The 27,500-nt window shown below is 38.8% G+C and overlaps 1 protein-coding gene across 24 annotated transcripts in view; it reads left to right on the top strand.

Annotated features, from left to right (window-relative positions):
• LOC127006152 (kinesin light chain-like) overlaps positions 1-27,500 on the top strand; it is a 125,123-nt gene that overhangs the window by 43,453 nt on the left and 54,170 nt on the right. For 17 of the 24 annotated variants that reach the window (XR_007759248.1, XR_007759271.1, XM_050875741.1 and 14 more), the window contains 7 exons: positions 7,357-7,474; positions 9,206-9,319; positions 9,631-9,745; positions 10,552-10,695; positions 15,394-15,438; positions 22,726-22,930; positions 27,211-27,437. Coding sequence is in view for 22 of the 24 variants with exons in the window: in XM_050875741.1 (XP_050731698.1) it covers positions 7,357-7,474; positions 9,206-9,319; positions 9,631-9,745; positions 10,552-10,695; positions 15,394-15,438; positions 22,726-22,930; positions 27,211-27,437 (968 nt within the window). In the remaining 2 variants the exon portion in view is untranslated. The remainder of the gene's footprint in view (positions 1-7,356; positions 7,475-9,205; positions 9,320-9,630; positions 9,746-10,551; positions 10,696-15,393; positions 15,439-22,725; positions 22,931-27,210; positions 27,438-27,500) is intronic. The other 7 variants (XM_050875694.1, XM_050875725.1, XM_050875751.1 and 4 more) reach the window with 3 other exon arrangements.

The following is a 27,500-nucleotide window of genomic DNA, read 5'->3' on the forward strand; positions in this document are numbered from 1 at the left end:
CAATAATCAGCACACAATAATCATTCCAAATGGAACAGAATAAAGGCAGATGGAGTCATTGGCTGCAAATCTCAGGAAACATCACCTCTTAGGTGAGAATGCCAGGAAAAATTAGGCAGAGAGGAGAAAAGGAGGCAGAATGGAGGAGATGAGGAGAGATTGAGTAGAGAGAAAGAAGAATAAGCAGAAGGGTTTGTTTGAGGTAAGAGAGGGTTTTTGAGGGCGATCTCCAGAGGTCGATGTTGGGGGATGGTGCTGGACCAACTGCTCTGGAAGTGAGTGAGGTGGATTGACTGAATGGAGAAGTTGTTGTTCAGAGCCTGTAAGCAGATGTGAAAGGATGGTGGGGAAAGCTGAAAACGGAAAGTGAAAGGATGGTGGAGAAAAAGAAAAGGAAGGATGGTGGGATGTATTTAGGAGAGGGGTCAATTCAAATAGTCAAAGAATTTAAATAGTCAAAAATATTGTTGGGAGAGAAACAGATAGTAGATGAGATAGGAATGACAATGATGTAGTAACCAGATGGTGGAAAAATCAAGAAGAGAGTCAGATGAGCAGCAGGAGAGCAAGTGATGTCGTTTCTTGCGTGGCGCGTGGAGTGATGTCATTGGACTTTAGGAAATTAGGGATAGTAGAGATAAAGGGAGGAACAGAGAGAGGTAGCCTGAAACCTGTATTGCATGAAATATCTCCTCGTACAAGACTCATGATGTACAGTTTCTGATATCATATTTACCCCATTATTCTCACTAATATTAATAATTAATAATGAACACATGGATATTTTTTTCCAATATGATTTTTTATGTAGCTTGTACTGCTCCTTTTTTTAGTCATACAATCAAGCCACCTGTGACATCAAGATCAAGATCATACAAATAGGGCCCGACGGAAAAACGGGATAACAGCAAGGCATGGGCAATCCTCCATCGATTTCAATTTTGTATAGTAGTTATTAGATCGCCCTGTATTCTATGGTAACATATTATAAGACAGCCACGGACTATGAAGGATTATATACAATGATAAAGGAAAGTTTGCCGTTGTTATTGGATAAGACAAAAAACAGACCCTTAAAAACACCCCAAAGAAGAAAAAAATCATTGAAAATTTGTACATTCGGCGTACAAGGCGCAGGGCTGAACTTTCAGGCATTTTTTATGAGAAAAAGGTGTGCGCTATACGCTGAAAAATACGGTATTTATTTTTCGACAGAAACCTACCTCTTGTTTGATTTACATCGTTTTTGATTTACGACCTCTCCAAGAACGCAATACTGCGTAAATCGAGAGTTACCTGTATATATATATATATATATATATATATATATATATATATATATATATATACACACACACACACATTAGACATACTTGATTAGAAAACATTTACATGTTGATACATTGCACCCCTCTAATGTCACTTATTTTAAAGTTTTAACCCTTTTATGACAAAAAAAAATATATTTTATTTACTTGAATTTGTAACAAATCAATCCTGAGGGTCCAAGTAGCATGGGATGCATGAATTTACCCTAAGACTCTTTTCACATGAACATGTCTTCATGCCTCATGAAGTTGTGTGTAGGTTAGAAATATATAGATTTCAATGGTACCCTTCACTAGAGTCAAGAACTTTAAAAAATGTATTGTGGGCTCATCGCTGCATGGCCACACCACCAGCACCAAGGCTTATAAAGTCTGCAGTTCGTCCCATTTTCGTAACCTAGGTTCTTATTGGCAGTTGAAGTACTGTGTGAGGGTTGGTCAGAGGTCATTAGGTCAGTTCTCATAAAAACACTTTTTAATCTGTTGCATTTTTGCAAGGTCTTATGATTAAGGCCAGTTGACTTTGATTGTAATTGTCTACTGATTACTGCAAGACGTGATTGTCTGTTTCTTTTTCTGTATGTGGATAAAACCACCCCCCCCCCCCCCCCTCTTTTTTTTTTTTTTTTAGAAGAGGGATAGTTGTTTCGAAAATCATAGTTTTGTGCCCACCCTACTTAGCAATTCCATGCAATGGCCATTCATACAATGATGAAACAAGTCACAGTCATTATATGATTGATGTGAAATAACCCACTAGACAAGGGATAGATGAGAGATATGTATATTCCTCTTGGGAACAAAACATTGAGAGTATATATATATATATATATGTATATATATATATATATATATATATATATATATATATATATATATATATATATATATATATATATATATATATATATATATATATATAGATATATATATATAGATATATATATATATAAATATATATATATATATATATATATATTTATATATATATATATATATATATATTTATATATATTTATATATATATATATATATATATATATATATATATATATATATATATATATATATATATATATATATATATATACATATATATACATATATATATATATATAAATAAATAAATATATAAAAATATAAATATATATATATATAAATATAAATATGAATATGTTTATTAAGAAATACACAGAATCACAAACATATAATATAAAACAATAACAATTAAAAAATAGAGGAATATACATAAAGTAGAAAAACAATGAAAGCAGAATATAAATAGGATGGAGAGCTTTGTAACATATCATAAACGGCCATCAAGGTAGTCAACTTTATCATAGCTTAACCCTAAACCCTAAACAGTTGTCTCTTCAAACAGCTGTGTAAGAAATTGGATTCTCACCATCACGCGTTGTGTTTGTACACAATTATACGATTGTTTTCAAAGGGAAACATGTAGAGGCAGTTATATGAACTGTGCAATGAAGTTTTGGATCCAATGCTGAAAATAGATTTCAATGACCATTCCAGTCTGACTTTTTTTTTGCTGTCTATCTGATGTGATTGACATCCTCAAAGCATTGCTTGCCATCAGCCTCAAACTACAAGGTACAAGGGATGAATATCAGCATCATACACTGTGACCTCACTTGGGTCTTTACAGCAAAGCTTGACCTCTGAATATGTTGGATTAAGTATGGTAACTCAACAGAGTTTTTCCAATTAAGATATTTTTCTTCATTATTACCTTTAATCTCAGGTAAATGAATAGAAAGTAGAGATATTTTCCTGATATAGATGCGAAGAACAAGGCTTGAAAAAACATCAGGAATCTATCTAAACTTAGGTGGAGTTAAAAACTAGATTTAGAGATGTACTAGGTCAGTATATCCCCTGACCTTACATCCAGGTCTGTGGTTTTTTTTTTTTTTTTTTTTTTTTTTAGCTATGGAGACAGTTCAAGGGAGTAATGAAAAAACTTAAAAAAAAAAAGGCCCGCTACTTACTGCTCCAGAACACATATCTCTGTTTGGCTGTGTTTTCTGCTTTCATATCTGTCACCAGGTACAGCAACAAACCGAATGTTGAAGGGGACTCGTGTTGTGCTTTCTGTGGCTTACAATCTTGCATTGAATGCATTGTTGCTAGGAACCAGTGTTGGAGTTTTTTATGTAATCTCACTGAATTTGCTGCATTTGGGCAAATTGCAACTCTGAAATACAGGGAGTCCTCGACTTACGATGGAGTTCTGTTCCTAACGACGTGTAGTAACCTGATTTTCGACACAAGTCAGAACACACCTAAGTAAGCACCTATGTCACCCACTTTTTATTTTTTATTTTTTTATTTTTATTTATTTATTTATTTTTTTCTATACATACGTCGCTTTTAGGCTTTTCCCTGATTCTCTCCTCCCTCACTTCCTTTCTTTCTTCTCCCTCTCCGTCCCCTTATTTTCCTCTTTCCTTCTCATTTCTTTCTTCTTTTCCTTTCCCCTCCCTCCAAGATTTTCTCTCTTAATCTCTGACATGTTTTCTCTCTCCCTCTTTCCTCATCCTTTACCTGACCCTCCCTCTCTCTCTCTTCTTTTCCCCTCCCATTTCCTCCACTCATTTCCCTTGTTTCCTCCTTTCTCACACCTTATCTGTAGCCTTATCTCTCACTCCTTCTTCCCCATTAGATTATATGAACACACACACACACACACACACACACACACACAGACACACACACAAAAGGGGAAATGGGAATGGTGTGGGGAGGGAGGGACAGAAGGGAGAGTCAGAATCATGTCCTGACAGAGGCCCTGACTTGACTCCCTACTGCCCCTCCCTCCCCACACCCTTCTCATTTCCTCTCACATAAGAACATAAAAATACAGGTAGACTGCAAGAGGCTGAATGGCCTACACAAGGCAGCTCCAGCTTCCCCCCCCACTACTACCTGTCATCCTCGTCCATGTAGCTATCAAGTCTACTCTTAAAACAACCTATCATCCCTGCACTCAGTGTGTGATTGCTGAGTCTATTCCATTTCTCCACCACCCTATTACTAAACCAATGCCTGCCTATTTCCATCCTAAATCTATACTTTTCTAATTTAAATCCATTACTGCGTGTTCTATCCTGCTGGCTAATTCTCAGTACTTTACTTATATCGCCTTTGTTGTAACCCTTGACCCATTTGAATACTTCTATCAGATCTCCCCGCACTCTGCGTCTTTCTAGAGAATGTAAGCTGAGATGTTTCAGCCTATCTTGATATGGGAGGTTCCTAAGCCCCTGAATCATCTTGGTCATCCTCCTCTGAACTGATTCTAGCAAGTTGATGTCTATTCTGTAGTGTGGGCACCAAAAGTGGACAGCATAATCTAAGTGTGGCCTAACTAACACTAAATGAAGTTTGAGGATGACCTCTGCACTTTTGTTCGTTACCGTCCTGTTGATAAAGCCTAATACCCTGTTAGCCCTATTCCTCACACTAATGCATTGCTTCCTTAGGTTTAGGTCTGAGTTCACTAACACTCCCAGATCCCTTTCACACACTGCCCTGCCTATCGCTATGGAGTCTAAACTATACCCATGTATTGGGGTACACACTACACTTGGTGATGTTAAAATTCATCTGCCATTTCTCTGACCTAGCTGACAGTTTGTTGAGGTCCTGCAGTGCTCTAGCATCCTCCCCTGTCCTAATAGTACGTCCTATTTTGGTGTCATCCGCAAATTTACCTGTGTCACTGGTTATCCCATTGTCTATGTCATTGATGTAGATAATAAAAGCAGGCCTAACACATAACCTTGAGGAACCCCACTAGTAACATTACCCCATTTGGATTTTTTACCATTAATGGTAACCCCCTGTTTCCTGTCGCTAATCCACACCTTAATCCATTCAAAACCTTCCCTCTTATTCCATGAGCCCTGACTTTATTTAATAGTCTCTGGTGAGGTACCTTATCAAAGGCCTTACTAAAATCAAGATAAACTACATCGTAACTCTCATCATTGTCAGCTGCCTCGTATACTCTATTGTAAAAGGATAAAAGATTAGTAAGGCACGACTTTCCTTTAGTAAACCCATGCTGTGGGTCCTTAATTAAATTATGTCTGTCAATATGGTCCTTAATACTATCTGCTATTATTGACTCAAGCATTTTACCTATAACTGACATCAAACTAATCTGCCTATAGCTTTTCACAGAAGATTTGTCTCCCTTCTTATATACTGGAATAACTTGTGCTGGCCTCCATGAAACCGGCACCACCCGTGTCTTGCGACTTCCTAAAAACTTCTGTTAGCTCCCCACTATCCTCTCTTATCTCTCCCTGTTTCATCCACTCCTTTTCCTTGTTCTCCCTTCTCACATCCTCTATATGTATTTTTTTTATCACGCACTCTGTCCCTCTCCTTGCTTTCCCCTTCCCTGTAGTTACCTAGTTGTATTTACCTAGTTGTGATATACAGGAAGTGAGCTATGCCGCGCTCAACAAACTAGTTTCCATGCGAAGTTCGCATTTACGAAGCAAACGTCAGAAGTCAAAACAAGAATTATTTAATCATTTATGGGGACCGCATCGTAACCACAAAACGTCCTAGGTCGAGACTGTCATAACCCAAGGACCCCCTGTTTGAATTCTAAAATATAGGATTGTTGTTTTCAGTTGATGAGGAGGGGTCTGGGCATTGAGGCAAGGACCAATTACTGAAGGGGGTATGGCGGTGTAATGGGTAGAAACCTTTGGTTTGAAAGATATTCTCTGTCCTGCATATATGAGGTCGCAATTGGCCTTGTGTTTACAGTATGTGCTTACCACAGTGGGGCTCACAAACCTTATTACTTTGGTGGATAAGTGACCAGCAGCTTGTTTATGTCTATAGTCATGCATTTCCACTGAATTTTGTCCTTAATTCATGTCATTTTTAATCAAGAAAGTACTGTTGGTATGTATTATTGCCTTGGGAAATAGTTATGAATAACTAAAGAAATTTGGGAAGCAGCTTTGTAGGGGAGATATTTGCAATTTATTTTACAGGGTAAGAGCATTTGGCACACAAGCAACCACTAGTTTATTCATGTTTGTGGTCACTTGTTGCTACTGATTTTTCATGATGTGTTGTTTTAAATCAAGAAAATGCTTTTGGTATATATTGTAACCTGAAAAATTGTGGCTAATAGTTGTAAGGTAAGCTTGGGAAGCAATAATATAGCAGGGATGTTTGCAGTTTATTATAGGGAACTGGAGTTCAAGAATCACATCTAGCCCCCAGCCCAAAGCTGACCCTTGAGCACATAAGATAGGGTGATTTTGTCACGTCTTGGGGTGGGGAAATATAACTTTCATACTTGAAAATACATCATTCAGTTTTCTCGTTTTATGCAAATTTCTGTGGAAAGAAAACGTTAATTGAATTTCATGTAGATTGAATTTAATACTCCTATAAGATATAATAGTAAAACGTTCAGTTGCATTCTAACAGCTCTTAAAAATACTTAAAGAATTTTAATTTAATGAAACATTGTTTGAGAAAAGGAATACAAAAGCAACCAACCTTATCACACTTCATAAATTTGTCAGCATTATCTCATATAGTGCACAATGGGCCCTCATTTAGATGCATCAGGTTTGTTATGGCAGCCTTCAGGTTTGTCATGGCAGTCTTACTACTGCTAACACCTCAAGTTTTGTCTTCAAAGCTTGTCAAATTCCTGTCTCATGTAGGACAAATTGGGTTTACACTATCTTTTACTGAATGATTGCTTGCCATGGTGCATGCACTAATTTCTCAAAAAATAGTAACTTAAGCACACTAAACAATCTTTGAGGTAGGTAGTGGAAACAACACCACATTGTTGTACAGAAATTTTATGGCATTGAATGATTAATATATAATATGAAATACACTTTGTATTAAGGGTGAATTGAATTACAATTCATAGTATCTAAAATAGGATAGGTATTTAGTTTGTTTTAATACAGATGTTCATTTATTAATGTCATTAAACACCATACCTTTTTTACAGCAGCCATGTCCCCAACTCCCCCATCCCAGTTCGCCCAGCAGGTAAATGCTGGTTATGAGATCCCCGCTCGCTTACGTACCCTGCACAACCTAGTGATCCAGTATGCTTCTCAGGGCAGGTGAGTATTAATTCTTCATAAACACCAACATAGGTTGATTATACCCATGCAATATCAGAAAATTTTTCACTACAAATATAATGGAATAATAGACATGGTCATGGTGATTGAAATTTTAGGTCATTTATACCCATGCAATATAAGGAAATTACTATAGCACAACAAATAGAATAGATTAATAGACATAGTCATGGTGATTGAAATTTTATGGATAGATTTTTAGTCATGGGCCTCAGCCTCCTGCAGGTCTTGGATTATCAGTGTGTGCTAAGAATCTCCAGGACTTATTTTTATTTTGATACTATAACACTGGGTTACAAAAAAAACTTTTTGTAAGTTGTCTAAGTTTTTTCACCTGATTTAGGACAATTTTACACCGCTGAATCTGAAAATGACACACGTTTCTCTTGATCAGGTCAGGTTTTTGTGCTAAGACGATTTTTTAAAAATTCGATCTTATAACTAAATCGATTACATTTTTGTGACATTTTTGTTTTTTTTTTGTTAATATTTCTCATCTGAAATAGGATTTTAAGATAAAAAAAATTGTTTCTAACACAATTCATTAATTAAATGTTACAAATATGATAAGTGTACATTGAATAGTTCATTGATAAAGGTAAGTACATGTAAATTAGAGGCGTTCTGGCTCCCCAGAATTGCCAGTGATCGCTACCCCAGCGTCCTTGATACCTGGTCTCCTCTTTCATGTCCTGATGGAATCTCTTCCCCTGCTCGTCGCTCATTGATCCCAGATTCTCAGGAAACCGATCCATATGTGAGAATAAGTAATGCATTTTTTTGCTCATGTTGCATCCGAGGTTTCTGAAAGCAGTCAGCATATTGGTGACTAAGTTCTGCGTAGTTTCTGGCCTTCTTGTTGCCAATAAAGTTCTTCACGACAAGAACAAAAGCCTTCTACGCTTCCAGTTCCACTTTGTTCATTGAGTTTTCAAACTCTGGATCTCTGATGAGCTGACAGAGTTGAGGACTGTCAAAGATGCCAGCTTTCAACTTCTCCATGGTCAATCCTGGAAAAGCATGGCACAAGTAAGTGAAGCAGCCACCATCCTTGTCCAGAGCTTTGGTGAACTGTTTGATCAAGCCGAGCTTGATGTGCAGCAGTGGGAAGAGTATCCTGTCTCTGTCCACCAGAGGGTTGTTTATGACGTTTCTTGCTCTGCAAGGCACTATTTCCTCCTGTACAGGCCAGTCCTTTGTGTAATGCTGAGCTTTGTCCCTACTATCCCACATGCACAGAAAGGACAGGTACTTGGTGAACCTGGACTGTTGTCCCAACAAAATACAAAAATACCAGTTACTCAAAAATTGGCACATGTAAACTCTTCAGAATTCGTTTATTTAAAGAAATAAGAAAGAATTTTGCCTCATATAATCAGAAAATACCCGTACGTGTAAAAAAAAAAACCTAAAAACATCATGTGGCGATAGATAAAAAAGTTGACCTGATTGAGCAAAACCAATGTGATTTTTGGATTCTGCACATCAAAAGTGTCCTAAATTAGCTATATAAAAAAACTTAGACGATGAATTTGTTGTTGGCCAGTGTTATTAATGTTCATTTTGTTGACTTAAACATGTATGCTAGCCATTTCAAAATGATTTTTATTTATTTTTTGAGCTTGGTCATTCAAACTTCATTTGTACATACTTTCAGCAGCTGAATTACTGCAATTTTTTCCCTTTTCTCTGAATGAATGAATTTTTTAGGTATGAAGTTGCTGTACCTCTTTGTAAACAAGCTCTGGAGGACCTGGAGAAAACATCAGGCCATGACCACCCAGATGTAGCAACTATGCTCAATATTCTTGCTTTGGTTTACAGGTGAGAAAAAAAAAATGGGTTTGTCAGTACTCATAATTATTTGATTTGAGAAAGATTAACATGGCTTAATATCATAAATATTAGACCATTTAGATTGATCATTTTTCTTCCAAACCCTGCTGAGAGCAGTTGACATAAAAATTGTTCAGCTTTAGTCATCCATTTCAGTATTATGCTGCAACCAACTGCAAGGCTCCTTCAAGAGGTGAATGTACATTGGAGCACTTGCATAATTTTCTCCATTCAATGATGGTTATATCATTAAATGCATATGTACTTTAATGTCATAATCATGTACATGTGTTTTTCAGAGATCAGAACAAATATAAAGAGGCAGCCAATCTCCTAAATGATGCCTTAGCCATTCGAGAGAAAACTTTAGGAGAAAATCATCCTGCTGTTGCTGCAACCCTGAATAACTTGGCGGTAAGTAACAGTGATAATTCGTTAACATGAATAGCTGCAATAGCAGTGGACCTGTACTCATGCCACTTATGATTAGTGAATTCTCTGACCACCAGAGAGCACCCAAAGCCACCATAAATGTCTATTTATGTAGTATGACTGAGCAGGTACTGTTACTTTCCATGATATCACACAGTTGTCATAATATGCTGTGTGACAAATACATGCTGGTGTCACCTATCTCAGCAACACTCATACACATGTTTATTTTGTAACCTTGTGCTTTCCATTGTCTTGTCCACAACCCAATTACATTTACTTTTGTTTTCTCCTTTCATAGTTACTGAAAACCCACGCTTTTATAGGTACACACAGTCAGCATTTTACGAGTGCAGTTGCTTTGTTTCATCCAGGGACCTCGCTGATGAAATATGCATTGGTAAAAGCCCATTTTACTCTAGCTGGGTCCAAGATCACCAAAGTCACCCTTTCTCCATTTCTCCTTAAAACTGCTAGTACTAGCATTATATGATTTTTAATTGACAGTCATCTACTGCCATTTTAAGGGACATCTCTTCCCTCCTTGTGGGCCTAGAAATGCTGTTATTTGAGAAAATGGTTATTATGCTTTGGGTCCGGCCTGTTAACTTGGGGAAAAGACACAGTAGATGTGAGTTGGATTGAACTTGTGTCACTAGTATGATTGGTTTTTATGCTCTGAACTGAGCTACTGCACTATATTATATGTGGTTACTTTAGTCATTTTGGGGGGGAACATTGTGACAGTGATAGCATAGTATAGTAATAACTTAATTGTTAATTTTCAGGTATTGTATGGAAAAAGAGGAAAATACAAGGAAGCAGAACCACTCTGCAAACGAGCACTGGAAATTCGAGAGAAAGTTCTCGGTCGGGACCATCCAGATGTAGCAAAGCAACTCAACAATCTGGCATTACTCTGTCAGAACCAGGTACAACAAAAAATTAGTCAAGTTTCCCCTATATTACTGTCAAAGTATGTGGTTGTGATGGTCTTTATCATTGAGAGTCAGCCGTTTTTATTTTCTTGGAGATGGATTTTTAGATTAAAAAAAATTGTTACTCCTAAAGATTGTGTCATGTAATCAAATAGAGAATCATAATTATTTAAAGTTCATAATTTCTTCTTGGTGGTATGCTTTATTTATTATTCCCACAACAAACTTAATTTATCATTATTGTGTAATTGATCCAGTTGCACTAGATCAGATAATAAGAAAAATGCATTTTTTATACCCCAGCCAACTTTGATTTTGAACTCCATTTAAACATCTAATTTCAGATTACCAACCACAAGCTTTGGTAATTTCTCATGCCATTTTTAGTATGTTTTAAAAGATGCACTTGAGTGATGTAGTTTTGTAGCAAGACAAATGTAGCATCACTTTGTATTATTGAAGAAGTGACTATGGAAATAGTTCAAAACTGAATCTGCATATTATAGTTAATGTATAAATTATTCCATATCTTTGCCATTATTATGGTACTAAGAAATTGGTCAGGTACATAGCCACCTAATCAAAGTATTTATTAATAATTTTTCACATCAGTTTAATTTAAGTATTAGTTATAAATACACTGCATGATGGCTTGCTTACAATATAACCATGTAGTTATGCTTTGCAGTTTTATTGTGTACATATGGAGTTTACAGTTGAAGACTAATGTTTGGGAAGGCAAATGTGTGTGCAGTGATGTAAAATGTTATAATTTTTTAGCCAGGCAGTTTCTCTGTACCCAGATACAGTTACAGTGGCAAGAAACTAATGAAGGAAACAAAAGATCTCATAAAAACTTCAAAGATATGCAAAATGAATCTGAAGGAATGACATAGTTGGCATAACTAACATAACTTATCAACAACACGCAAGTCAGTGATATTCACAAATTTAACATGGAGAAGATCAAAGGAACTCTGAAGAATGCCAGAAGCATGTAAACCAACAAGAGAAGACTGGATATTGTTAGATATCAGTTGTTTACTTCAAAAGATGCAAATGGCATGGAGATAATACGGAAGAGGTAGTTAGGGTTGCAGAAAAATTGTACACCTTATTGTATAGTGATCAAGATAGGCACGAGGATGATGTCATAATTCAAGGTTTCAAAAATCTATGCAATACAATAAACCACTATGCATGGCTTTCAAGGATTAAGAGAAAGCATTTAACTTGGTCAGAACTTCAACAATCATACAGGCACTCTGGGTATGGATGAACTGTACAAAGACAGTGCAGCATCCAATAAACTCTGCAAGAAAGGAAAGAAAATTACAATTAAGAAAGGCATTAGGCAAGGTGACACATTATATCCAAAAATATTCACAACTTGCTTTGAAGTATTTAAAATTGAGTTTGATAACATGGGAGTCAAGATAGATAGTGAACACTTAACATCCTTAAATTCATAGATTACAAAGTCATACCAAGTGAGTCTGAGGTAAACTTACAAAGAATGATCAAGAAACTGTATATAGAGAGTTTAAAAGTAGACCTGAAGATGAATGTGAAGAAAACTAGGGCAATATTTAGTAATCATTCGGTAGAACAATGAATAATGCTCAGGAATAAAAGATGTAAGAGAGAAGAGTATCTTGGAGAAACAGTTAGTTCAAACCCAAACCCCAAAAGCATAAATTAGAAAGAGGATAGAAATTGAATGGAGTGTTTCTTGTAAACATAGCAATATCATGAATAGCAACTTCCCACTCTCCCTCATGAGAAAGGTGTACAATTAATGTATCCTTTAAGTTCAAACATTGTTCAGAAACTTTGCATCTCAAAAATATTAACCCTCTCGCACACCGTAAGTTTCCAGTATGTTTCTGTTCCACTCATCATGCATTTCTCAGGCCGCGATACTCTACATTCCCGGACGTATTTTACCCTCACAGATATATCGTACCCCAATAAATTTGGTATCAATGGCTTCATAAAAACTTGGACTAGAACACGTGCAAATAAAAATAGAGGAAAATATATACAGTAAAACCCCGATTATCCGAAAGCGGATTATCCGAAAAACCGGATTATCCGAAATTGATCTGGATAATGCAATTAAAAAATTTTTTTTTCTATATAAAACGTTATAAAACATCAAAAATAAATAAAAGTAACTACATATGTACTATATTAACACATTTAAAATTGATAAGAACAGTTAAAATGAATATGCTTTCTAATACATATTGCCGAAATAGCTTGTAACGAATAGATCAATGTATTAGACAAAAAACATTAAACAAACTCTCAACAACACCACGTCCGCACCTTCGCCCCAGCAAGGACGTAGGTGCGGCGAACGTACAAACTACTGCACGACTACTCTCACACCGTACTCTCAAGACAACGACACAAACACGACTCCCCTCTCCACTCCATGCCACATTCCCCTTCCAACATATGAGTTGCGCGATAATATGAGTCATCATACTGTGTCTCCACCTGCACGATGCATCAAGGTCACACTTGCAAGCTTGCACAACCATTCACAATCGCACTCTGCAACATTCACAATTCAGATCTGCAACGCTCACAAGTATCAACATACACTGGTCCAGACAAGGAGACACACAGACAAACATACAATAAAACATTTACATCACATGTTTTAAGCGTACTACTTTGTTTAGCGTAGCGTGTGTTTGTTTGGTTTCATTGTTTACATCGTCAGTCGGCGGCAGTCGCGTCACACACTTCACACTGGGCAGTCGCATCGCATTCTACCTGTGCTTCGACCTCACTTCTTTCAAAAATCAAAATGGCGGCCATAAATCCGGATTATCCGAAAAATCGGCTTATCCGAAAGAGGCTTCCCCCCTTCCATTTCGGATAATCGGGGTTTTACTGTATATATAAACAATACAAACTCGTTTCAAGTCTCTGTATAGAGTAATAATGTAGACAATAAATCCTAAGTACCAACTCTTCCCCCACTCGCTAGCTTGAAATTTTGTGGGCCAACTTTTTTAGCCGAAAAGATGTTTCGAAGCGGAATTTAGTGAGGATTTTTATGGTATCCTCAAAATCCTCATACGCTTATTAGTTCCCGAGTTACACTGAGAAAACTATTTTTCTCCTCTCCCGTCAGAGTAGGCTAACAACTAAAAATCGCTCAAAGCTCCTCATCTACGCTCCTTTGAAATGTTGCCACATGTTACCATTTAGAAACTTAAACCCAACAAATGACGCTCCCAAATTTGACGCACTTTCACCGAAAACTTAATTTTTAATCTTTTATATATATATATATATATATATATATATATATATATATATATATATATATATATATATATATATATATATATATATACATATATATATATATATATATGAATGACACGTTTTGCATCATCGTGCGCCAGGACCTTTTATCCTTTGATGACGCTAAACGCATCATCGTGCGCGAGAGGGTTAAGAGAGAAATCAAAGAAGCACACAAAGAGAAAAGGAGAGAAAACATAGTGGGAATAACATAGAAAGACAGCAAGTGAGCATCATGGATTAGAGAACAGACAAAGCTTAAATTCATTTTAATATTTGTTACGAACAAGAAATGGGCTTGAGCAGGTTTTATCACACAAAGAGGAAATAACAGATGAACAATGAACGTAATAGATGGGATATCCAACGTTTTTAGAAGTTAGGGGAGGAAAATGACCAGGTGGGGAGATGAAATTACAGCATTTGTGAGAGCAGGATGGAGTGCACCAACATCAGACAGAGAGAGGTGAAGAATGTTAAGAGAGAACTTTGTCCTGCAATGGACTAGTAATGGCTGAAGAGGATAATGGAGAAGAGGGAGGGGAAATCCTCTTAATCAGTGTAATCTTTGATTCTCTTTTCTTTTACTCCATTTCTGTTTCACTACCTTACCAGTTTTGTCAAGCCACACTTTATTTTACTTTCCAATCAAGTTATAAGCAGGTTGTGTCAGTCCTGACTTCCTGGGAACTGTGTTGATCATCCTCGATTATGCCCTAGGTAGTACTGATAGGTTGCCCTCATAGTAACTTATCAATCAGCTGTGTTAGTTGAGGTAAAGAAGCACTTTTTTCTTGGATAAGGTAATTCAAATTTTCCAGCATCATACATTATATTATAATATCATATGTACTCAACTACATTATATACATACCTTGTTATTAAAAAAAGTGTTTTTAAGAGTTATTCAACATTGCTAGTCATTAAATGATATTGGCTTTATGTCACTTATACTTCAACATCCCTGCTGAGTGCTATCCAGTTTGTAGCCATTTCAGTTTAATATTTCCATCTTCAAAGGGATCCAGTCACCATCAGGCTCCACAATTAATTCTTCATCACTAATGCTAATCGTAGCCTATCATTCATGACTACACACATCACCTGACCTTTTTGCGTGTATCATATTTTCCCTCCTTGTTTAAATATGCACATGTGTGTGTGTGTGTGTGTATGTGTGTAAAGAGAGCGAGAGAGAGAGAGAGAGAGAGAGAGAGAGAGAGAGAGTGCATGTATTTGTGTGTGTGTGTGTGTGTGTCCGTGTCCGTGTGTGTGTCTGTGTGTGTGTGTGTGTGTGTGTCCGTGTGTGTGTGTGTCCGTGTGTGTGTGTGAGGGGTTGGATGACTAACCAAGGTTGTGCCGCAGATCTCCCAGGAGGAGCGTAGAGGGGTGCCTAAGGAGGAGCTTCTCGTAAGTTTATTACATTGTTAGCGTCTTCATTAGAAGTGTTTGGACGGGCTTTTATGTTTGTGCTTCATGGTGGTGGTTCTCAAGGTGATGGTAGTGTGTAAATGTAGTTATGGTGGTGGGAATAATATTTTTAAGATTGATTCAAGCATCCTTCTTATGCTGGAAAATTGTGGATCACTTCAGACCTAAGTTTCATCCAATACAGTGAGGTATGCTAGAATGGATGTAATTGGTTCTAGAGCGTCATTTGCTATAGGATTCGCGTGTTTTAACATACATGGAAATACATGTATTAATGGGTAATCCGTTCCAGACCCACAGCCAATACATAAGTTACCACCCGACGCAGTAAAGATTGGTCATATTAAAGTGGCCATATCTCATTTTCTACCTTACGCTACTCATTTGTTGTCTTGTATGTTTTCTGCTAACACTGAAACCTCTTAACCCCTGAAGGGCGGGTGCCATGTTTTTCCGGTCTGCCTTTTTTCCGCTGTAATTTTTAAGTTTGGTGGGGATTTATGGGTCAGTGTGACTCCTATAGTCTATCGACTCCAGCTTGAGCCTTTAGGCATGGCTCCCCTAAGCTGCACTATTGCCACATCACCCCATCACTCTCCTCAAAGGAGCTTGCTACCCCCCCCACCCCACCTCTCTTATTTATGTTATGTATAATATATTTTGCTTGGTTGTGCAGGATGCAAGAGTGAGACCTACAGCGTGAGTCTTTCATGTTGGCGGAAGGGTGAATGATGCGACACCATCGCATGAGCCACGTTGCCAAGTGAAATGGAAGATTTACAGAGTTGTTGTCTTTCCCTCAAATCCCAATCCATTCATAACACCATGCAGTCGTATTATATATATATATATATATATATATATATATATATATATATATATATATATATATATATATATATATATATATATATATATATATATATATATATATATAATAAATTATATACACACAAGCAACTCGATTTACGCGAGTATTGTGTCCTTGAAGAGGTCGCATAAATCAAAAACAATGTAAATCAAACAAAAGGTAGGTTTCTATCGAAAAATAAATATTCACTTCATTCGGTGGAGAGAGAGAGAGAGAGAGAATATCCATATCACCGAGATATCCACTCAGGCACTCACTCTCAGCCTCACTCGTGTGAGGAAGAAATGAGGGACACCATGAGCGACTGGCTAGTATTGGTACCGGTACCGAGTAGCCTGGTACCGCTACCGTACCATATAGCTGGTACCGTTAGCACCGGTACTGGTACAGGTACCTGCGCACCCCTATTGTTGAGTAGTGTGACAGCGTGGGTACTGTATTGTTGTTCAAGTGGCACGCGGGAAGAACTGAGCTCAACTGTGTGGCTGCGGCGCCGTGTGAGTCCAGTTGCGTGAGACATCTGGTGGCCACTCCATAACATATCGCGTTTAAGTGAAAAAAAAACATGTAAATTAAACATTTATTTGGATTTTGGACCCCGCGTTATTTAAAAAACGCGTAAACCAAACTCGCGTAAATTGAGAGTTACCTGTATTCCATAAATAGATAACGTACAGACAAACAGTGAGACAGATCGCCATGCGCAGGTCATCGCTAGATGTGTAAACAATGGGGGGACTCCCCAGGCCAAGCCACAGGGCTCAAGTTAGAATCGAAAGACTATAGGCTGCCACACAACTCCTCCGTGCCATTTTCAGTGTTTTCGTGCCTGTAACAATGGCAGGAAGAGATTTTTTTTGGATCCATATCATCTGATTCTGCGCCCGAATGTTCACAGCCAGCAGTCTTGACTCCTCATAAGCCTCCTCTTGCTTCCAAAAGAGCTCATGTGTGAGCGCAAATGAGAGAGCTGAAAGTGACTTTTTCAAGCCTCGAAAGTGGTGTTAGTGGTGAATACAGTGGCAGCAGAAGCCCTGAACACAAGCCCCTTGGCTTATCAGGTAGGCTGAGCCTCATTACTGTGCAACGTTGCTTTGGCGGCCATCCTATTGATCAATTTCATTACAGTGATGGTGGTAGTGATATAGAAGAACCTGAGGATGCATCCCACCACCCTTCAGGTTTATCAAAGTCAAAATATGAGGGTAATGAAGGGGTTTTGTAGCCGGGCTGAGCATGGGGAGGGGGTGGGCCTTCAGCTACACCGCACCACACTCAACCTACGCAGCGTTCCAAACACAGGTCTGCTGTGAGCTAAAAGTTACTTAACTTCATCATGTCACCACAGAAACACTACATGACCTAGAGACTTCGGGTTTGTGGCAGATGGCAGAGAAAGGACGGATAAAAGAAATGCCCATAAATTTAAAACTATTGGTTTAGGCAGTGCTGTGAAATTGATAATGGAAAGTGAGCAATTTTCGGGAAAATGTCAGAACATCCCCGTCCTTTAGGAATTAAAAAATCTTGGGAAACAGTATAGATATAGAAATAGTGAAAATAATTGAATATGCAAACCAAAGCAGCCACAGGCAGCAGTATAACCAAAAGCATATTGCTGCTCATCACAGCAAAAAATTTTAAGGTGTTTTCTTGCGCTTTCCTATAGGGAGACTTTTCCCCTCAACCCTCCTTAGGATCACTAAAAGGCAGGTGAATATATATTTAACCTATAAGGGGCTAAGCTCCCCTCGACCCCTTTGTGCTTGCACATTTTATGACTTTGGACTTCTCTTCTGCCCATGGCCATACGGATTTCATTTCTGTGTCCTCTGTTTTTTTAAGATGTTTGAAGGTTAATAAAAAATATATATGACAACACAAGAGTAGTTCTAATTCACTTTTTATTTCTTCCTTCTTTTCTTCTTATTGTAGAAATTGATGATCAAATCATACCATATTCATTCAACACAGGTCTGCTTAACCTTATCCACTTCCATTATTTTGCTGGCTGTTAATTAAAGTTATATTGCAAATAACTGCATAAAAACAAGTATTTTCATTACTAAAGGTGGAAATATGCAGATATAAAACTGCATTGCTGAACCTTAGAAACATTTGAAACACAATGCCGACACGCCATGGGCTCAAGGAATATCCCATGGCTGATATTCTTCCATATTCGTTGTAGCATTTGTATTTGCTGTTGCATCTTCATTTTATTATTGAAACTGTTCATTTTAGGAAAATTCGTTGTAGCATACCCAACTGTATTCGTACTGCATTCCCTCTATTTCTCATAATTTTGATTAACTTCTATCTTACACTGTATGACTGATCAACTCATTTTCTTAACATATTTCTGCCCAAGCCTTGTGGTGTCTGTCTACCATTATCATTTTCAAATTTCAAACTGGTGTCATTAGGGGAAGATGGAAGTCATTTTCATTGCTTATCACATTGCTTCTTCCACTTTATGATTGGGTCCCTGCATTGATTTCTTTATTTGTGACTAATTCACTCTTTTCCAGATATAAATAACACATCCTCATCATTATCCATTACTAGTCCACTGTAGGACAAAGGCCTTTTCCACCTCTGGTATTAGTGTACTCCATCTGCTCTGGCAAATGCTCTAATTTCATCTCTCCACCTGATCTTTTCTTTGTCCTAACTTCTACAGTTTTGGGCTAGCCACTTTATTACTTTGGTTGCCCTTTTGTTATCAGTTCTATGCATGATCATCATCATCATCATCATCATCTTTAGCCATTACTAGTCTACTGCAGGACAAAGGCCTTTCCTAATGTTCTCCCCCTTTGTCTATGCACGATATGACCTACCAAAGTCCATTTCTTATCCCTAATCACCATTAAAATATCTTTTCAACTTGTATCTGCTCCTTAATCCATGATGCTCGCTTTCTGTCTACATGCTGTTACCACCAGTTTACTCCACCCCTGTTTGTGTGGGGCTTAGATTTCTCTCAAAATCTTTCGGGAATGTTTGCCTAGTGTCTGAACCATTTGTTAGGACTGACAATATACACTGATTGTCAACCTTTCTCTCTAAGGAGAGTGGCAGGTTGTTATTCATGATAAAACTATGTTCAAAGCACTCCATTGCATTTTTATTTAAGATTTTTTTGTGTGGTCAGGGTTTGCACTGATTGCTTGCCCTAGATATGTGTATTCCTCTATTCTCTAGTGATTTGTTCCCAGTCATCATTTGTTATATTACCAACTGATTATGAAACATTACCTTTGTTTTCTTCATCTTCAGACCTACTTGTAAGAGTGTTTCATCTGCGAATCTAAGGTTGTTAAAGTTTTCATTGTCTTATCTTGATTTCTGTTATCCACTCTAATTTCTTAAACAATCCTTTTTTGAAGCTAGCTGTTGATAGTTTTGGGGTATATATGCATGTTATAAATAAGATGAATTTCTTAATATCCAGGACAAGGCTTGAACTAGTCTTTGATGAGAAAGATTTCAAGGTGGCTTATGACTATCAACCAAAAAAGTGGACAGTGTTGTGGCACAGAGCCATTGAAATGCGACAGAAACACAAAAATAAACTGTCAGTGGATCAAGGATGACTGCTTGTTCAGCATAATGGGAGCATGCATGGCCTAATGAAAGGAACAGTTTTTCTGATGGCTGTTGTGCTATAGGACAAGGAAAATATGCAACCCATACTAGACTTGCACAAGTTGAATTCCTATCTCATGCACACAGCTGAAGCGAGCAACTATGCAAAGAAAATAAAGGAATGGAGCAGACTTGAACAGAGGGTCAATCACATTGATTTACACAAGGTACACCTTCAAATCCATGTTCACCTGATACTGTGGTTGTGCCAGACAGTGGTGTTTTATGAGAGATGGTATTGCTTGACCTACAAACTAGGCTTCAGGTTAAACATCACACTGTGGTGAGCTTGGACAAGAGGATCAGTAACGCCACTTTGCCATTACCTAGACAACATACTGGTGGACGAGACCATGACATCTCCAGAGAATGTTGAGAGACAGCTTGGTTACCTAATCTGCAAACCAGCTGAGCACATCTCAGAAAGAACTATTGTGCATGGCATCAGAGTCTGGGTAACACTGCTGTCTATTCTGGAAATCTCAGAGAAGTTGACAAGTCAAAACATGTCCTTCACGGGCATTTGATGAATCACCTACCTATTTGCTGCTGGCCATTCTCTTAGAGGGCATTCGATGAGTTGCCTGCCTATTTGCTGCTAGTCACAGAATTATACATAAAGAGGTATATCAGTGTGGTCACTACTTCATGGAACTAATGTGAGAGACCCCAGGTTTAGCTGTATGGGCACAGACTCTAAAACATGTGAAGAGTTCAGATCTGGGCCAAGGACAGTGGGATAAAGTGGGAGGCAAAGCTATGCTTTAATTACACATGTGAGTTCTTGCACTTTGTTTGGCAAATTTCATCAAATTATTTGAAATGTAAGAATATAATGGAGTCTAATGTAAGCTTCAAGCCCATTTGAATCCTCAAGCCAACTGGATGAGTGTTGGTTGGGTATTTTTCTGCTGTTCAAATAACTTAGGTAGAAATGTTGGCTGTCTTTTCTTCCCACAAATTAGTTGCCTCTTTTTTTTTATGTGCTTCTTGTAGCGTTAGTAGGCTTTCTTGGATGGCCCCAGCCCGTTAATGGCACAGGCTAATTTTATTTATAGTGGCTGCTGTGATATATGACTTGCTTGGCCCATGCTGCCCCCCGTTGCTCCTCATGACTGAAGTCGCTGAAGTTAAGGTTGATTGAAGATCCAGACAGCATGTGGGTATTCTTCCGCCACTCGGACTAGAAAAATAAACGTTTTTTCGTGGGACTCAAACCTTGTCCACGCTAGGTCCTCCGGCTCATCGTGCCCGCACGCTGACTACACGGTCACCACCTCTACATTAAAGTGTTGCCTAGTGCAGGTTCCCTCTCATGCTCTGCATGACATTTGGACTTGTTTACATGATCAGCTGTTTCTGGTGCATATGAGAGAACGTGTGGTGGTGACCGAGCCCTTCTCATAGACAAACTGGAGTTCAGAGCTAATGTGGAATAATCACAATACTCCCACAGACATGGCCAACAAACAACAAACCAGTCATTTGGAAAAGCTTCTATGCTCATAATAGCCTAACAATATTTAGTAACAATTGCTTCAGAATATTTTGGCCACATTACACTTTCAATATTGTTGATGCTGAACATTTCGATTTTCACGAAGCTCCACCGCAGTACAGTGGCTAGTGTCTCTTACTACAAATCTGCAGGCCAGGGTTTGATTCCTACCCAGGGCAGTCAGCGTGCAATTCGCCCAGCTGTTCATCCTTCCATTTGGGCTTGTTGATAAATGTGTACCTGGGGAAACCTGGGGATGGTAAACCGTAGAAACCCAGATGTCACACTGGCCTATGTCAGGTCAATGGCTCTTTCCCACCAGAGGTTCAAAGGGCCAGTGGGATGGATATAAGTACTGCTGCCATGCACAGCTATAGTGTATTCTCCTATTCCTACCTTACCTACCTGGTCGCACTATGTTTATCAGATGGTCGATGCATTGTCTTTTGCTAACTTCCTAGCAGGGAGTATATGCATACATGTGTATGTAAAATATAACTATATAATGAAAAGGTAATGTTTGAAACAATGAAGGGAAAATGTACAAACCAAGGGAAGTGTCCACCATATGCACTTTTTAATACATCGTTTTGAGTGATTTTGACTTTGTGATTTTATTAATGAGGCGATAGGCTGGTCATACTCTTAAAGTACACAGATAGTGTTGGGCATATAATAAGGATGCAAACCTTCAAGGTTGGTTAAAGTATCTATGAAAGCCAAATGGAAGGGCATATGGTAGATTGATGGAGTAAATAAATTGGTAGAATTGGGAAACTGTTTAGTTAGTGAATTGGGAGAGGAAATGTTAACTTGCAGCTTTGACTTTTCTTTTCACTATTCATATCCTCACCATTCTTGCAGTGTAGGATTTCTTCTATTTATATTGCAACTTTCCTGCAGATTCTTATTTCTTATCCTGTCTTTACTGCAAAGTACACTAATATTCTTCTAACATGTCCATTTTACTCCACCTAACAGTGACCAGTTCATATCATCAGCACTTCCAGACTGACACCAAAGACTGACCCTTCATGAAGATCCTTTTTTGTTTCTACACATAACATACATTTGTTTGTCATGGCTTGCAAAGTCCTTATCCTATGTGTTCTGTTCTCTGCATCTGCTTCAAGCAGCATACTAAAATAAGTTGCATTATGAGTGAAAGTGAATTTGGAGGGTTTTATATGTAAACAATGTAATTACTTGCTTAAGAAAATCTAAAATAATTTTCTTTCATTCACAGGGGAAGTATGAAGAAGTTGAACGATACTACCAACGCGCCTTAGAGATTTATGAAACTAAGCTTGGCCCTGATGACCCCAACGTTGCCAAGACAAAGAACAATTTAGCCTCTGCATATCTTAAACAGGGAAAATATAAGGAAGCTGAAATTTTGTATAAACAAGTTCTAACCAGAGCACATGAACGAGAGTTTGGAGCTATTGATGGTAAGTTCAAAGTAAAACAGTATAGTCTGTCCAAGTCTCATACAGATTCCTCAATAGTTAATTTTAATTTGTTTTTTATTTATGTACTTGTATACTTTAAACTGTAGGTGAGGGCTTAGTATCAGTGATCCACTGGCCTTTGTACTGTTGACTATGGAGAGTAAGGAATAGAGGCAAGCTTTATAGTTGATTTTAGTGGATGAATCTTGAATCTGTTATCATAAATTTAGCTATATGAAATTTTAGAAATAAATATTTAACTTCACATCTCATATTAGTACTATCCGAACGGCTAAATGGCAGAGAGTATTGAGTGCGGATGGGTACTGGGCTCGTTGGGCCAAGTACTCTGGGCAGTTGTACACGGGAGTCCCCAAATGGACATCTCCCCTTGGCTGAGTTGCAGATGGCAGCTGCTGATACACCAATAGATGAAACTCCATTCTCTCTTGCAGAAGTGAGAGAGACTGTGAGGAAGTTGAAGGGTGGAAAGGCAGCTGGGATCTGTGATATCAGCACAGAGATGCTGAGAGCTGGGGGTGAAGCCATGATCTGTGGGTTGTATGCAGTGCTGTCTGCCGTGTGGCAGTCCAGTGCCATTCCACTTGACTAGAAAAAGGGGGTTGGTTGTCCCTATCTCTAAAGGGAAAGGACAGGATTGCAACAACTACTGTGGTATTACACTGCTCAGTGTGCCTGGCAAGGTGCTTGCTCATCTGCTGCTGATGTGAATTTAATCTCATCTGCTAAAGCTTCAAAGACCAGAGCAATCCGAGTTCACTCCTAGCAAGTCAATAATTGACCGGATCCTAGCACTTAGCGTCCTCGTGGAACGCCGAAGTGAGGCTGTGCATCGTGAGACACTCTGGGACATTCTGCAGATCCGTGGGATTCCTGCAAGGATTATTGACCTGATGACTGGCCTTTACTTTGGGACTGAGAGTGCTGTGAACTGTGGGGGAGGCGTTTCAAGCTTCCCTGTTAATTCATGAGTGAGGCAGGGATGCATCCTTGCTCCATGACTTTTCAACACTTGCATGGACTGGGTATTAAGCCAAGTTGCTGGTCAGAGTTGTTGTGGAGCATCTATTGGTAATGTCAAGATCACTGGTCTTGGTTTTGCTGATGAAGCTGTACTCCTGGAATCACTGGAGGTCCTGGTAATGGCTCACAAAGTGCTGCATGTGGAGGCGAAACCTCCGAGACTGAAGGTCTCCTGGGTCAAAACCAAGATCCAGTTATTTGGAGGCTTGCTGGATGGCACAGTTCAGTCTGTTCATGCATGTGGTGAGGATGTCGAGGTCACCAAAAGCTTCATGTATCTTGGTAGCATAGTGCATAACAATGGTGGGTCTCACCAGAGGGTTACTCGACGGATTGGCCTGGCCCACGGTATTATGGACTCACTCAGTACGAGTATATGACGTCGTCGATAGCTATACAGACGGACAAAGATTCAAATCTTTAAGTTGCTTGTGCTCCCTGTATTACTGTATGGTCATGAGACACGGACACTAAAGGTGGCGTCACACTGGACCAAATCTGGCAAGCACAAGCTTTTGCTGGAGGGATGGCTTGCTCCCGAGCTTTTGCTCCTGTGTTTAGCTCGCTGCTTGGACGGGGAGCAGCTCGGCGAGCCGCAAGCAGGCAGTCGAATGAGCTCTTTGGTGCACCGATATGTGAATAATATATATTACCTAGTGTATTGAATCCGTATACCCATGATATTAGAAAACTTATTCACATACTCCTTTTATGTTTGATGGTGTTTGCAATATTTTATAATGTTGAGAAAAGTAGTGTTGGATTTTATTTTGATTTCCAAGACCAAGACCAAGACTGCCCAGACCAGCTGATATAAACACTCGCCATGGCCACCTCTCCTCGTTCAAAAGTTCACTTGTCCTCCTTCATTGTACACTCTTTGATAGCAATAGTCAGGGACCATCCCGAGTTATGGGACCACAGCCATCCAGATTTCTGTAAGTCTACACTGAAGAAAGTTATGATGTTATGATGTTCACATCATGGGTCTCCCTCCCTTCTCTTCAGCCATGTCCGAACCCAGACTCATCTTTTCTTCTTCTGAGCTCGTTGAATAACAGCAAGTAATGCCGTCACAGCTGCACACTTAGCCATAATGCGAAGCATAGGTGTAGTAGGCACCATGGTTGAGGCTTTGTTTACAACGTTGCTCGTCGCTCGCCCCTCGTCAGTGTGACGACAACAGTGACTTGCTCGCGAGCAAAAGCTGCTAGCAAGAGCTTGTGCTCGCCAGATTTGTGTCCAGTGTGACACCAGCTTTAGGGGACTTTGAGAGGTGTGTCGATGCCTTTGGTACCAAGTGCCTTTGCAGGATCATGGGGTATCATTAGAACGACTTCGTGTCAAACCAGCGACTACTCCGTGAAACTGATTCAAGGCCTGTTACCACCTTAACCCCTAAAGGACTGGGGGTGGCTCTATTTTCGATACCGCTGGGACTGGCCTTCTCATGCTAAACCAGGAAATTGTCTGTATTCACACACACTCTACGCTTAACCTACATTGCTTGAGTGAATAAGATAGATTTTGTACTAACCACCAAGTCTTCCTCTTTCTAAAGACGCCATCCAGAATTCTCTACGTGCCGTGGTTATGGAGAAACAGCGAGTTGAATAGGATAGACTTTTGGAGTGACCGCGCCAGTTATAACCACCTCCGGCCCTTCCCCGATGAAGCAGCTATACCGCCTTTAGGGGTTGAGGGGAACGTCCGCCCTGGATTAAAATTGCATCTATGGTTATGAATAATTTATATGTTGTATATATTAGTACCTTTGTTATCATATGAAAACTTCAAACTGATCAGATGAAATGAAAAAATAAGAAAATTATTTTTTGTTGTTTTTATGAAAATTTTGAATTGATTTTTCTCAGCCATTTTTTTACTGACTTTCTTGTGACATGCACATCTGATAGTCCATTGTTATTCTAATAATTTGCCAAAATGTTTTCTTGAAACTGTTTTTGTTAATCTGCAAAAACATTTTTTTTTTTTAATTTTTGAAATTTATTTTGGAAAAGTTTCCCATATATCGAAACTGCCGTTTGTCAAAAAAAACATCTTGCCAAATTTTTGTATGATACATGATGTGTGTCCTAAAGTTTCATGAAAATCGTGTAGAAAATGAAAGCAAAATTCAAGTTTTGCTAAAGTTCTTTGGCCCAGTGAAGGTACTATATTGTCAATGCCACTTTTACATGAATTTTATGGGATCAGTAATCATATATCAGTGAGTGCATAAAAGAATCAGGCACCTTGTCCCCCCTTATAAAGGTATTAATCGCTCAAAGGCTGGGGTGTCAGGGTGTGCCACACCCCTCATTGCTGCAAGGTTCGATCAGTATTCTCCAGGTGCATAGCTATCAGTTGGTATTCCTTTGTCTGTCTTCCTCTCCTTATTTATTGTCTTCTTCGGTATAATTCTTCTCTTTTCTCTCATTTCTAATCCGTTTTCTGTGTATTCATTTGTTCCAAACATTTTTGTGAGCAGGTTGCACTTTTCATATCCATAATTGTGTTCCAAAACTGTTACATGGGTTACAAACTTCACCCTGAAGATTGCTGCATGTTTGATTTTCCAACATTAATTCCATACTTTAGCATGCCAGCTAATGCGCCGCAGTCAGTGTGCCACACCCACGCAGTAGCCATTTAAATCCCCTCGCTATTGGCATTTAAATTTCTGTGACTGAAAAAAAATTCTACCATTCGAAAGCCAAAGGATGTGGTGTTGCCATAGACCATAAAACTCAATTTCGTATTTTTTAAAAATTATTTTCATATTTTCACGGCGGACTCTCCCCTTAATCTGGGAACGCCAACTCCGGATATACGGGTACATGGCACATTTCCTGGATGTCAATCCTGCCCACAGGGGTTGTTTCTGTACAAGACAACCCTGAGTGGAGGAGACCAAGGGGAGACCCTGTAACTCATGGCTGGGGCAAGTCGGCCGATCCTGCCAGGAGGGGCTTGGGATGGACAGGGTAGCTGCATGGGAGCTTGCTCGGTAGGCCCGCCGGGAGTATAGGTGACGAGTGAGTGAAGCAACGCACCCCCGGGTGTATGCTCCCGTTAGTTAGTTAGTTTTGGAAGATGACATGTAGAAGATCACATCCATTTATCTTTTTATTATGAATAAGATTGACTAACTAGGCTTTATATGTGCATGCATATACCACAAATATTTCATAGATGATTGAATACAAATGGCTAATTCATTGTTGATTTTTCAGGTGATAACAAGCCCATTTGGCAAGTGGCAGAAGAAAGAGAAGAAAATAAGAATAAAGTTAAAGATTCAGCCCCATATGGAGAGTATGGAGGCTGGCACAAAGCCGCCAAAGTTGACTCTCCTACTGTTACGACTACTCTTAAGAACCTTGGGGCCCTCTACCGGCGTCAAGGCAAATATGAGGCTGCTGAGACCCTGGAGGATTGCGCCATTCGGTCCCGTAAGGAGGTCAGCTAATAGCACTCACAACTGTGTTTAACATAGTTCTTGACATTAGACGTAATGTATGTA

Source organism: Eriocheir sinensis, chromosome 3, assembly GCF_024679095.1.
Source record: "Eriocheir sinensis breed Jianghai 21 chromosome 3, ASM2467909v1, whole genome shotgun sequence".
Lineage (NCBI taxonomy): Eukaryota > Metazoa > Arthropoda > Malacostraca > Decapoda > Varunidae > Eriocheir > Eriocheir sinensis.